A 12,391-nucleotide genomic window follows, 5' to 3' on the forward strand; every position below is an offset into this window, starting at 1 on the left:
GAATGCATTTGTGATCAGTGATGATAATATCAAAATAAATTAATTCATAATTTTTTTTATTGTGTATTGTTAAAATAATAAAATTGGCTAAAATATTATGATATTTTTATGATAACAATTTTATTCATAACACGTGAATATTTTATTTTTAATCACACATCCATGTTTATTAATTCATTCTATAATGTAAGGTACTTACATTGTATTTGGTAAGTGAGATAATGTTAACGCGAAGTACGCGTTAAATTATTTTAAATCATTAATATCTGGTAGTAGTAAAAATTAAAAATTAAAAATTAAATTGTCCTGATGTGCCATGTTAACAAGTAAAGCAGCGAGGGTAAAAAAAAAAAGTTGATTGATTTGATGTTTTGCTTTTATTCCACGATAAAGGACCTTAACTTAAATCAGTCTTGTTTGGTACTTAAAACTTAAAATTACCGAATAGTAGATGAATAGTACTGAATAAGAATTAAAAATTAAATTGTCCTGATGTGCCATGTTAACATGAGTTGATGGATTTGATGTTTTACTTTTATTTATTCCACGCTAAAGGACCTTAAATCACTCTTGTTTGGTACTTAAAAGTAATTTTAAACATTTAAATTATCACTAATCAAACACACGACACGCGCAGCATGTTCCTTCTTTAATAACTTTGTATGATTTTCAAAACACACGCGCAGCATGTTCCTTCTTTAATAACTTTGTATGATTTTCAAAACACATGAGTCATGATCATAGCTGGCAAACTTGAAAAGTCAATATTGAAGAAATCATGAAATTTTAGCCATATAAATTCGTTCTTACTTGTTAGACATGAGAAAGTGAGTAATACAATTACAATGCCATGATTACGGTAATTTTTTTTAATATATGGTAAATTTGGTAGAAAAAAATTGAATTAACAAGAAATTACTGTAATTGCGTGTTTTCGATTCACCCATGATGTCTCAAGATTTGAGAAATTTGCTAATCGATGTACTGCAGAACTTCAGATTAGGATTAAAATTTACCATTATTTTTATGTCTCAATCACGACTCATATTTTATCTTCGATTTTAAAATTCAAATAGTAAATCTGAACCGCTTAATATGATCTACATATTAAAAAAGTACTTGGACATGAAATTTTGACACCAATTATATTATTTATATAATTTTGTCCAAAGTTCATTGGACAAAACCCCACCATTTTAGTATTTTATTTAGCTTCATTTTTATTGCATAACATGCGCTCCCGCCTGCAGCGGAAGGAAGATAAATTTAAAATTTTGGTTGTTTACCAAATTATGATTCCTGCGCTGAAAACGGGCGCTTAATTAACTTCAGTCATGCAAATCTTTTCTATAATATTTCATTTTTCTTTTTCTTTTCTTTCTTCATTAATTATGTGAAAACAGGTATATTTAACATTTTTACCGAACTGTAGTGCTGGATGTTGACTGTGTATTGTTACAAGATCCCTGCTGCTTTTCATAAATATCTGGGACTATAGTAGATATCTCCACCATATTTAGAGGGAGAGAGAGAGAGAGAGAGAGAGAGAGAGAGAGAGAGAGAGAGAGAGAGAGAGATCCATAGCCATGGAAACTTCAGAAAATTATCAACTATCAGAGCCATTAATAGGATCAAATATTGAACATGAAATCAAACCCCATGATACTAACAAACCAGTCGACGACTTAGAGGAGATCAAAAGCGTGAGGCAATTTTTCAAGTACGCAGCAGCGGAGAACAACATGCTATGGTGTCTTGCGGGGCCGGCCATCATCACCTCGATTGCACAGTATTCTCTCGGGGCCATCACTCAGGTCTTTGCGGGGCATCTAACGACTCTCGAGCTCGACGCCGTTTCAACCGAGAACATGGTCATCGCTGGTCTCGCCTTCGGCATCATGGTATGTTCTTTCAAGTCTCATCAATTGTAAGTTCATGATCTGGTATGTATTGAAGTAAATATTTGCTGGCAGTTTTGATTTGTGGATTTGAGTTTTCACCTAAGTTATGAGAAAACTTGTGACTAAGGAAATGCTAGTTTTTGACACAAAAATCAGCATGTAACACCAAATTTCTTTTCTTTTTTTTTTCTTTTTTTTTTTTTTTTTTTTTTTTTTTTTTTTTTTTTTTTTTTTTTTTTTTTTTTTTTGTTAAACCAGTAGTGACTACAACTACAATAAAGCTAAAATATTCTTATACACTCACTCGATTCGTCCAGCACCCGCACTCCTTCTTCCGCATCTTAGCCATAGTTCTGTCTCTTCTATAACCTCCCTTGCCAGCAACCAAGGTGGCTTCATCTTTTGTCGGAAGATCCGCTCATTCCTCTGCTTCCACAATTCCCACAACACTGCCATAAATCTAGTCATCCATACCCTTTTGCTCTCTATTCCCCACCCCCCTGTACCGACTCCATGAGGCATCCCATGTCCGATGTGATGACTGATGAGTCTGCTGAATGGAAGATCTGACCCATATGCCCCCACACTTGCATAGCATATGAACACTGGAAAAATAAGTGCCATATTGTTTCCATCGGACATACAGAACACATTACACATCTCGGCTCACAAACCATTCCCCGATGTAATATCGTATCATGTGTCAATAATCTTTCATGCATTAGTAGATAAATAAAGAATTTCACCTTTGCAGGCGCAAAACTTCTCCAAATAGCTGCATACCTCCATTTCTCCTTACCCCATGTACTCAATACCTTATAAACTGAAGCCGATGAATAGACCCCATCTTGACTCCAACGCCAAACTAGTAACACCAAATTTTATCCCACCTTATTACGCACTAAAAAACTAAGGCCAGTACAATTTTGAGTATGCGGCATGATATTGAATTATTGATCAATATCTTTGTTATATACGCTGTTTAATTACAATTATAATTAGTGAGACTATAGTAATATGCATATTACGTATTGATCCGTGCTATGAATTTATATTTTTATTTTTAAAATTCAAACAATTGATTTAAACGTTAAATTTGATCTTTGAATACATTTTAATATGAAGATCATGTTGATTTGTTTGAAATTACAGTTTGAACTTTGAAATCAGAGATAAAAAAATATGAGACACGATGAGATATAAAAAAATATGAGATATTTGAACCTTTCTTTTTCTGAAAAATATAATATTTATTTTATTCAAGTACAGTTTTATTCATGTTAAACGATTCCTGCATATTGATTATTTAAAATTTCTTTTAAAAAAAAGATACGAGTCCTTAACACGAGCCACTATATAACATGCATGCTAATCGTAACCTCACTCCAATTATAATTATAAAGATGTGTGTTATTTTAATTAACATGGCTACCACAACTACCTCGTTCAATAATCGTGGTTTGATACTAAGCACGTACTCTCTTTTTTTTGAATAAGTGGAGAAATTCCACCAGTTTTCATTGAAACTAATATAATTTGTGCCCGTTCAATCTCCAAAATAGAGAATGATTAGACATATAAAATTACAATATAACAAACAAACATATAACATCCAAATCATCATAGATCTAAAACCAAAATTGAATTACAAACAACACTGCATATAAGGCAATGTAGAAATCTATTCAACTCATTCAAGAGCTAGTAGTAGCTCGGTGCCAAGCGTATGGATTACTTCTCTTGAATCCTGAATAGCTTGTACTGCCCCTTCCTTTGCCCATGAATGAGTCAACCCTATATATCAAAGTCTGATAAGGCATAGAAGTAGTATTGATAGGTAAAATTAGATGTAAAAAAGATAATAAAGAATTAATAAGATATGAGCACCAATAAGTACACAGAGATTATCTTTGCCTCAACTGTATGAAGAGAAAGAATTTGAGAATTATTAAAACACAATTTGTTTCTCACAAACCAAAGGGTCCATAATACCACACCTCTGACAAGTTGAATTAGAATTGGTTCTTTTAAGGGAGTAGGTGCCTGTAAAAACCAACTATCAGACATATTTAATTGCACCAGTAAATACTAAGCACGTACTTATTTTGTTAATATAAGTATTATCAACCGGTGAAGCTAGTCCCTATCTTTTGCATCGAAATATAATTCGAAATTTGCAAAATGGACTGTATGGTGACAGGGTACGGGGCCATCATAATCATTATTATGGGTAACATATTTTGTTAAATATGTTCCATCGTACGTATTAATAACGGTTCAATTCAGTTTAGAAAATATCTACACCTGCAGAAATGAACAAGGGATCGAATGCACGGGTTTAATTAGTTCATGCTTTATTTTTGGATATGGTAAATTCACTAATTGAAAATGTTTTATAACTCCGAATATAATTTTCAAACATAGTGAGTGCTCGAAATACCAACGAAAATAAAGTAATCTCATAAATTCGAAAATTATGTACAATAATAATAATATTCCCGTTAAAAATAAGAACATAGTTAATTACGCAAGCGTATATTCTTCAGAAATAATTATTTTTGTAAACTTAGCATAACATTATATATATATATATATTTTTTTTTAAATTGGTAGCTTTAAATATCAATTAACAATTTCATTGATTAAAAATGTACTTACAATAGATCAAATGACTGTAATTCTTAAATTTACTATTTTATTCTCATAAACATTTCGCTCCAAGACATGATCTGTTTCTTCAACCGCCGCTGCGCTCCGACGGCAACCGGATCTACTTACCGTCGAGCTTCAATCAAGATGTTTTTTTTTCAGTAAAGTTGGAGGTCAAACTATTCAATTATTTAATACCATTGTTATTACAATTTACAACAAAAGATTTTTTCCATCTGGGTTTCGAACCCATGACCTCTCACATAGAGACCATATGCGTTTGCCACTAGACCAAATGCTAGTTCTTGCTTCAATGGAGATGTTGATTACTGTAATACTTTAATCGCCTTCAACCGTCACTGTGCTCCAACAACGACCAGATCTACCTACCGTCACGCTCCAATTAAGATGTTGATCACCCTAACGCTATCTCGCTCTACAACCGGATTCGCTTCTTTGACCATCGCCGCGCTCCGATGACAACGAAATCTACTCACTGTCGCATTCCTATGGAGATATGAACTTTATGCTCCGAACTTCGACGATTTCGCACTCCTAGCTCTGCTCAGTTCTGCTCGGCTCCAGTTCCTCTTATCTCTCTTATTTTTCTCTCTGCTCGAGAAGATAGAACTGAGAGAGAGGAAAGATATTGCATCAAGAATGAAGACTACAAAGAGTGGTAGAGTTGAATGGAGAGAGGGAGGAAGGGGAATTAAAATGCTGCGGTTGTGTCAGACTCTAAATCTTTCTGATAACTCTCCCACTTTCTTAAACAAAAAAAAAAGGAGTTACCTTACCACAATATTATAGCTAAACGTGTAATATTAATTTGAAAGCAATTATGCTAGTATACTCTTTCCACCACTCCATCCCCATATTTTAAAATAAACTATTAAAATATATGCATTCAGATATCACAGATCTAAATCTAATTAAATTACTAATTGCGTGCTGCCACATCTATTTTTTTTTTTTTGAGAAATAATAGGGGTCATGCCCATATTTAATTGAGAAAATGGTTACAAAGTTTGTATCCAAATTGAAAATAAACAATGCTCAAAACATCTTGAGCAGCAAATATGAAAGTAGTTAAAAAAAAGTAAAAATAGTAAAATCTAAACAAATACTAATTGAAATATTTATTAATCTCCTGAAGTTGCAACAACGACTTCCTTCCCTTAACTGGGCTTATGTTGTCCCTGTCAGGCCTTGTACCAGTTCGGTACCAGAAGGTGTATTTCTTCCTTTGATTGTATCAGTCCCAGTTTGTGTCCTACCAGTTGCTGCCACATCTATTGACCGGACACAACTAGACTAGGTCCATACATATATAGTTGTATAAATTCTTTTCAAGAAGAATTTGTTTTCTATTAAAAATATTAATCCCTGATCCACAAGCGTAGCTTATGTTAACTGGAACACTGAATAATATAATTTAATGGTTATATGCTGATTTCGTGTCTCTGTTTGGTCAAAACCAGCGAAGCATGGATCACATTTGCGCTACTACTACTCAGTCATTTATTTCCAAATCTGTGTTTAGTGTTGCAATAAATTCCCTCAACTGCTAATATATTTTCTTGTCGGACTTTTTTTCCTTTCCTATAAGCATATAAATTTAATTTTTTTTTACATTTATTTGAGCTACTGGCGTGCAACTATATATACAAGTGCTGCTTGTTCAGTTCTCCTAAAAAATAGAAAATATTAGCCGTGCACTTCTATATTTGTCCATCCACTATCCACTATGGCATTATTCATAATTCATTTATGGCCATTTTTGAATTACTTAATAAGTTAATAGCTCATTAAATGTTAGTCATTACTAGTTTAAATATTAAGTAAAATTAATTAATTATTGAATGGAATAACAAATGCGTAATAATAATAATGTAATAGCTAAAAATTTATAACTTTAAAATTATACTGACTACATTCAGCATGGAATAATTATATATATAAAAATAAAACAATAATACATATTTATTAATTGAATATAGTTATATTAGGTCCGACAGATATGACAGGTAGCATATCCGTCCGAAATTTTCGTCACGATTGTCTAAGAATAATGACCACGTATCTGCACTTCGTTCGAAACTAACAGTCAATTTTTTAGTTGCAAAATTTTCAAATTTGAATGCCATGTGATGAGCAAAATTAGAGTGTGATGTGCTCATCAAGAGGGGTTGGTGAACACATTTCTAAAAAGTTATCGGATTGATTTAGAACTACGAATTCAAACTGTTGAAATCCATGTACTTCGTGAGTGATGTATGTATATCAAAATTTTTAAAGTTTTGAATTCAGTTAGTACATGGTCAAGCGGTCAAAACAATGAGCATGTTATAAATTATTTTATAAATTGTTTTATGTATTCATTTTTCATCATTTTTTTGACCGCATGATCATGTACTAAATAAATTTGAAACTTTAAATTTTTTGTATGTATATACATAACTCACGAAGTACATAGATTTAAACGGTTTGAATTAGTAGTTGGAAGTCAATCTGATAGTTTTTTGAAGGTGTACTCACCAACCCCTCCTGGTGAGCATATCACACCCTAGTTTTACTCCTGTATGATTGATAAGTGTATTTGTCTAATTAATAATTACCTACTATTTTAATATTCAATTGAATATAATTAATTTTTACCTAGCTAAAATTTTCAAGTAAAAATCTTTAGAGATGTACAGTAACTAAGGAGACAACTTGAATGGATATTCAGATGAATTCCAGTCACTTTATGACTATTTATTGCATTTTTCAGGACACCTCAATCAATTAGTTGCTCAATAATCAAACTCGTACTATTTTTCTCTTATTGCATCAATTCATATCTCTATCACCGACTTTGACTGATGGAGCAACAATTAAATATGATAGCTTCTCCGTAATGTGTATCCTCTGCATGAGTTAATGAATTCCAACCGTCGGACTTTAAATGGAGTCAATTTGATTTTTATCTATAACATAGGGATTGTTTAATATTAGTAAGGATCTAGTTTGCACGAATTTTAAAATAAATCGAATGATAAAAATTTATTAACTTGAAAGATTTTCTTTTGAGTTAATGCAGAGGATACGATTTTTTATTTTTTTATTTTTTTATGCGAGCAGATGATACGAATTCGCTTCACCGAGGGCGTACTGCACCAAAACAAAAAGAATGAAACAAAAAAGGATAACAGTGAAGAAAGGAGAAAAATGTCCATTGAAAAAGAACTAACAAGATAAGTTATAACAACTAACAAGTCAAAGGACGTACACCAGAAAAAAAAACAAAAAAAGCTTTATATTGCATAAAAAAATCATAAAGGTTTACAGAGAAAGATGGAATATTTCTTAATAAAAAGGTGATGTTCCCATGTTTGTCCTTTCTTTTCATTTACTTACGCGGCTGGAGAACATTTCAGTTTTCATAGGCTAAATCATGTTGATAAGGAAACCGTGCTAATAATTGCAAGGAAACCATGTTAAATGGCGCACGCACAAACTGGAGAGCAGCACCTGAACGGCCCACCAGTTTCTAATTCGTATCCTCTGCACTAACGGAACGTGCCTCAATAGATCTGGACCGTCCGATTGAGATCCGCACTAATATTAAAAGGCCCAGTGCGTAATAGGCGTGAGCCGGATTGGCTCCGATCCTGATCAGACGGCTGAGATGCATTAAACTCAAAAGTTGCTCTTTTGAGTTAATGCAGAAGATGCGGGCTTATCAGTCTCTCCTGTATTTTCACATGCACCAGCAGAGGTAGCCCCAAAGAGAGAGAGAGAGAGATGAAGAAGAAGATAGATTTTAAAATGAAATAAAATAAATTCAAAAAAAAAAAGAGTGATGAAGAAGAAGAGGAAGAGCTGGCCAGACGGGTTAGAATGTGTAGACAATTAACAAGAAGGGTGCGTCGTACACTTTCATGAATTAATGTCCCTGCGTATGCACACTATGTGTTCGACGTAATGTCCAAGCGATTGCTTGTTCGATTTAGCAGTACCAAACATCAACTTGTAAATATGGCCGTGGAAAATTTGTCAAAATCAGAGAGAGGAGTAATCAACGCCTCATCATGCCTGAAATATAACCAATTATTTGAACCACCATTCTTGGTGGATTGCTACCTAATACTTATGCATTTTCATTGCTTGAACAATTATTTTTATAGATATCAGACACAAAATTTGTAAAAGAAATTGCAATTTGTCTTAATACTGATGCATAATCTAATATACATATTATCAGTTACCAATAATCAGAGGTCTTATTTGAGGTTCGTTGGAACTAAATGTTGAAGCCTCATTTTAAATCCAAACCAATCCTCAAACTTGGCCTATGGTTAGGACATAAATCAAACCAAAAAAGCTGCAAAAATACAAAAGAATAAATCCTATTTCACCAATTTGTGTTTGTGTGGTTCCGGTATTCAACAAGAAGATTTCCTGTATCAGGTACCAGATCTGAGCAATCAAACATCATCAGGCCTATCTGGTAACAACTCCTATATAAAAAATTGTTAGAAATTTTTGACAAAGAAATTTCTACGCATTTTGCAGTTGGGCATGGGGAGCGCATTGGAGACACTTTGTGGCCAAGCCTTTGGTGCTAAACAACTATACATGCTTGGCGTATACATGCAACGGTCATGGATTATTCTCGCCATCATGTGCTTATGCCTCCTCCCAATATACATATTTGCAACACCAATCCTTCTTTTCTTTAGACAAGACAGAGAAATTGCGGTACTTGCCGGCAAGTTCGCACTATACATGATACCACAACTTTTTGCATATGCCATGAATTTCCCGATAGAAAAATTCCTGCAAGCACAAAGCAAGGTCATGGCCATGGCAGTTGTGTCAGTTGCCGGTTTGGTTTTTCATGTAGGCTTTAGTTGGTTGCTTATTGTTCAGTTCAAGATGGGTCTAGTTGGTGCGGCTATAGCACTCAACACGTCTTGGTGGCTTATTGTGCTCAGCAAATTCGCATATATTGCTCTTGGTTACTGTCCTGGGGCATGGAGTGGATTTAGCTGGTTTGCATTTAGAGATCTCGGTTCATTCGCTAGGCTCTCCATTGGTTCTGCTATTATGTTGTGGTATGTTTAAGCATTGTAGCAATTTTAAAATTGAAGATTTATTTATTTGGTAAGTATGAGCTCTGATTGGGATTTTGAGGTCTGATTTATGCAGCTTGGAGTTTTGGTTTTATACGTTTCTCATTGTTTTGGTGGGGAACTTGGCTGATGCTCAAGTAGCTGTTGCTGCTGTGTCCATATGGTAGTAAATTCATTATTCATCCCTCTTTATATATATCTTTTACCTCTCTTTGTTAGGACCAAAAGCAAAATAATTGAAAAACAATTTAATGTTATTATATTATTTTCGCAGCACTAATTTATTTGGGTGGCAAATCATGATTTTCTTCGGCATGAATGCAGCTATCAGGTAATTTTTGTCATCCCATTTTTGAAAAAGAATTAAAAAAAGAAAATCTAACTTCTATACTATAATTTTAAATTTCCTCCATGTTGTCCTGTACAAAAAGGGTGAACTGTAAGCAAATAACTGTCTTTCTTTGCAGTGTGAGGATATCTAATGAGCTAGGTGCAAGGAGACCGAGAGCAGCCAAGTTTGCAATAATAGTTGTTTTAATGAACTCTGTATTTATCGGTGTCTTCTTTTTCACTCTGATTTTATCTCTAAGAGATGTATATGGAGTTCCTTTCACAAATAACCCTGAGGTAGTACGCACCATTTCTAGTCTTGCTGTTGTCTTTGCCTTCAGTCTTCTCCTTAACAGCATTCAGCCTGTTCTTTCAGGTATTTATTGAGCTTTCAATCCCAATTTATTATAAGGTACCTTATTAAACAATAAGACAAAAAAAGGGAAAAAAGTAATATGGAGGATATACACCTGAACGCATGACTATTAATTATTTAAATAATTCATATATATTTTTTATTGTTGAGTTTATACATGGATATGAGAAGTCACCTAATACGTAATAATGAAATTCTGAAAGAAAAAAAAACCCAACAACTTGTTAAATACATTGATCAACAATTGCTTTAATACATCAAAATGGAGTGTAGGTGTGGCTGTGGGAGCAGGGTGGCAATGGCTAGTTGCGTACATTAACATGGGTTGCTATTACTTGTTTGGAATTCCTGTTGGCTATATCATTGCTTTTCCTCTTAACCTTGGAGTTCAGGTTTGACTGTTAATTAATCAATTAACTAATAACAACTGATTGAATATGAAATTTGCTCTCCTTTTCTAAGACTACCGATAAACAAATTATATGTATATTTATCTTTTTATTGATTCAGGGAATGTGGGGTGGGATGCTGTCTGGCGTAGGATTACAGACCATAATTCTAATCTTCATCACTCTCAGAACAAATTGGAAAACTGAGGTATTTAATATATAAACAAATTATATGTGTAAGTAAAGGCTGGTGTATAGACCTCACTAAAATGGTACTTAGCTGCCAACATAGTAATTCTATGTGCTTTTTAGTAACAATATTTTTGGCTTGATATCAGCAATTAGATGCTGGTTCCCTACAATTCCTAACAGTGATAGAATTGGTACTAAGAATTATATATCCATATTATGCCTAGACTTTTTTATCATATGTAATCTACCTTTGCACATGCAAATTGACAAGCAACTTTCTTTTGGATTGAAAAACATGGCAGGCAAATGAAGCGAATTCTCGAATTCAGAAGTGGGGTGGATCTTTGAAGAATGACATGGTTACCTCCTGTGTGAATTATTTGCTCGTTCCAATACTTGATGAGCAAAGTTAGGGTGTGATGTGCTCGTCAAGAGAGTTTGATGAGCACAACTCTAAAAGTATATTGGATCGACGTTAAACATCGAATTCAAACTGTTGAAATCCATGTGCTTCATGAGTGATGCATATACATGCAAAGTTTTGAAAGTTTCGAATTTATTTGCTACAAGGTCAAGCGGTCAAAGAAATAATAAAAATTGAATATATAAAACAACTTATAAAATGTTCATTTCTTTGACCGCTTGATCGTGTAGAAAAATAAACTAGAAATTTTTAAAATTTTGCATGTACATGCATCACTCATGAAGTACATGAATTTCAACGGTTTTGATTCGGCGTTTGAAGTCAATCCGATGAACTTTTAGAGTTGTGCTCACCAAACTCTCTTGATGAGCACATCACACCCTCGCTTTACTCATACTTGATTATTCTTCTTTTAATCCATTTTGGAAACTAACACAAATAATTCTTTTATCATTGCAGGAGACTGTTACTTCCAATCGGGACAATGTCGCTTAATGGGAATTGAAGGATAATACTTTGTGAGATTTAGTTTTGATGAAGGTGTGAGCTGAAATGACAGAAGTTCATAGCATTCATTAATTTGGGTTTCATCTCACCACCCCAATGAACTTTTGCTTGCAACATGTTTCTAATTTTGAACCTCCCGAAATAGCAGAAGATAGCTACATATTTCTTTTGGTGTATCCTTTTTTTGAAATCATGGGTTAGATGTCAAGCCACTCAAGACACTTTCAAACTCCTATGTATATTATAGAAGATTTTTTCATTTGTAGATTTCGAACTCATGATCTCTCACATGGGAGCCATGTGCCTTTGTCATTAGATCAAATGCAAGTTCTTCTTTTGGTGTATCCTGATTGACAAGATTTGTAATTGCCCAAAAAATAAAAATAAAAAAATCGAGTGAATAAGTTAATTTACAGGCGATGACTTGCACAGGTGAGTATAATTCAAGTCTTAACTACATGTTAAAAGTGTGTTTGACAAGTGGTAGTGATAATTTAAGTATTTTT

The 12,391-nt window shown here is 33.5% G+C and overlaps 1 protein-coding gene across 3 annotated transcripts; it reads left to right on the forward strand.

Moving 5' to 3' along the window:
- Window positions 1–1,513: 1,513 nt before the first annotated feature.
- On the forward strand, window positions 1,514–12,064 carry LOC144567567 (protein DETOXIFICATION 33-like). Of its 3 annotated transcripts, none has more exons than XM_078317730.1 (9): window positions 1,514–1,901; window positions 9,108–9,649; window positions 9,744–9,830; window positions 9,942–9,998; window positions 10,135–10,373; window positions 10,647–10,765; window positions 10,884–10,970; window positions 11,257–11,323; window positions 11,838–11,948. In XM_078317730.1, coding segments are annotated over exons 1-9 (1,515 nt in total). In that variant the 5' UTR covers window positions 1,514–1,586; the 3' UTR covers window positions 11,840–11,948. The 3 variants fall into 3 exon arrangements, with proteins under 3 accessions (XP_078173856.1, XP_078173855.1, XP_078173857.1); XM_078317729.1 differs by having other exon boundaries at window positions 1,515–1,901; window positions 11,257–11,313; window positions 11,838–12,064; XM_078317731.1 differs by lacking the exon at window positions 1,514–1,901 and adding an exon at window positions 8,342–8,456 and having other exon boundaries at window positions 11,257–11,313; window positions 11,838–12,064.
- Window positions 12,065–12,391: the final 327 nt, after the last annotated feature.

The sequence above is a fragment of the Carex rostrata genome, chromosome 16 (genome assembly GCF_964058835.1).
Source record: "Carex rostrata chromosome 16, lpCarRost1.2, whole genome shotgun sequence".
NCBI lineage: Eukaryota > Viridiplantae > Streptophyta > Magnoliopsida > Poales > Cyperaceae > Carex > Carex rostrata.

Coding starts and splice junctions, on each gene's coding strand:
- LOC144567567 (XM_078317729.1), top strand. CDS start 1,587: ATGGAAACTTCAGAAAATTATCAACTATCAGAGCCATTAATAGGATCA. Junction 9,999..10,134: donor GGCATGAATGCAGCTATCAG/GTAATTTTTGTC, acceptor CTTTCTTTGCAG/TGTGAGGATATCTAATGAGC. Junction 10,971..11,256: donor GAACAAATTGGAAAACTGAG/GTATTTAATATA, acceptor AAAACATGGCAG/GCAAATGAAGCGAATTCTCG.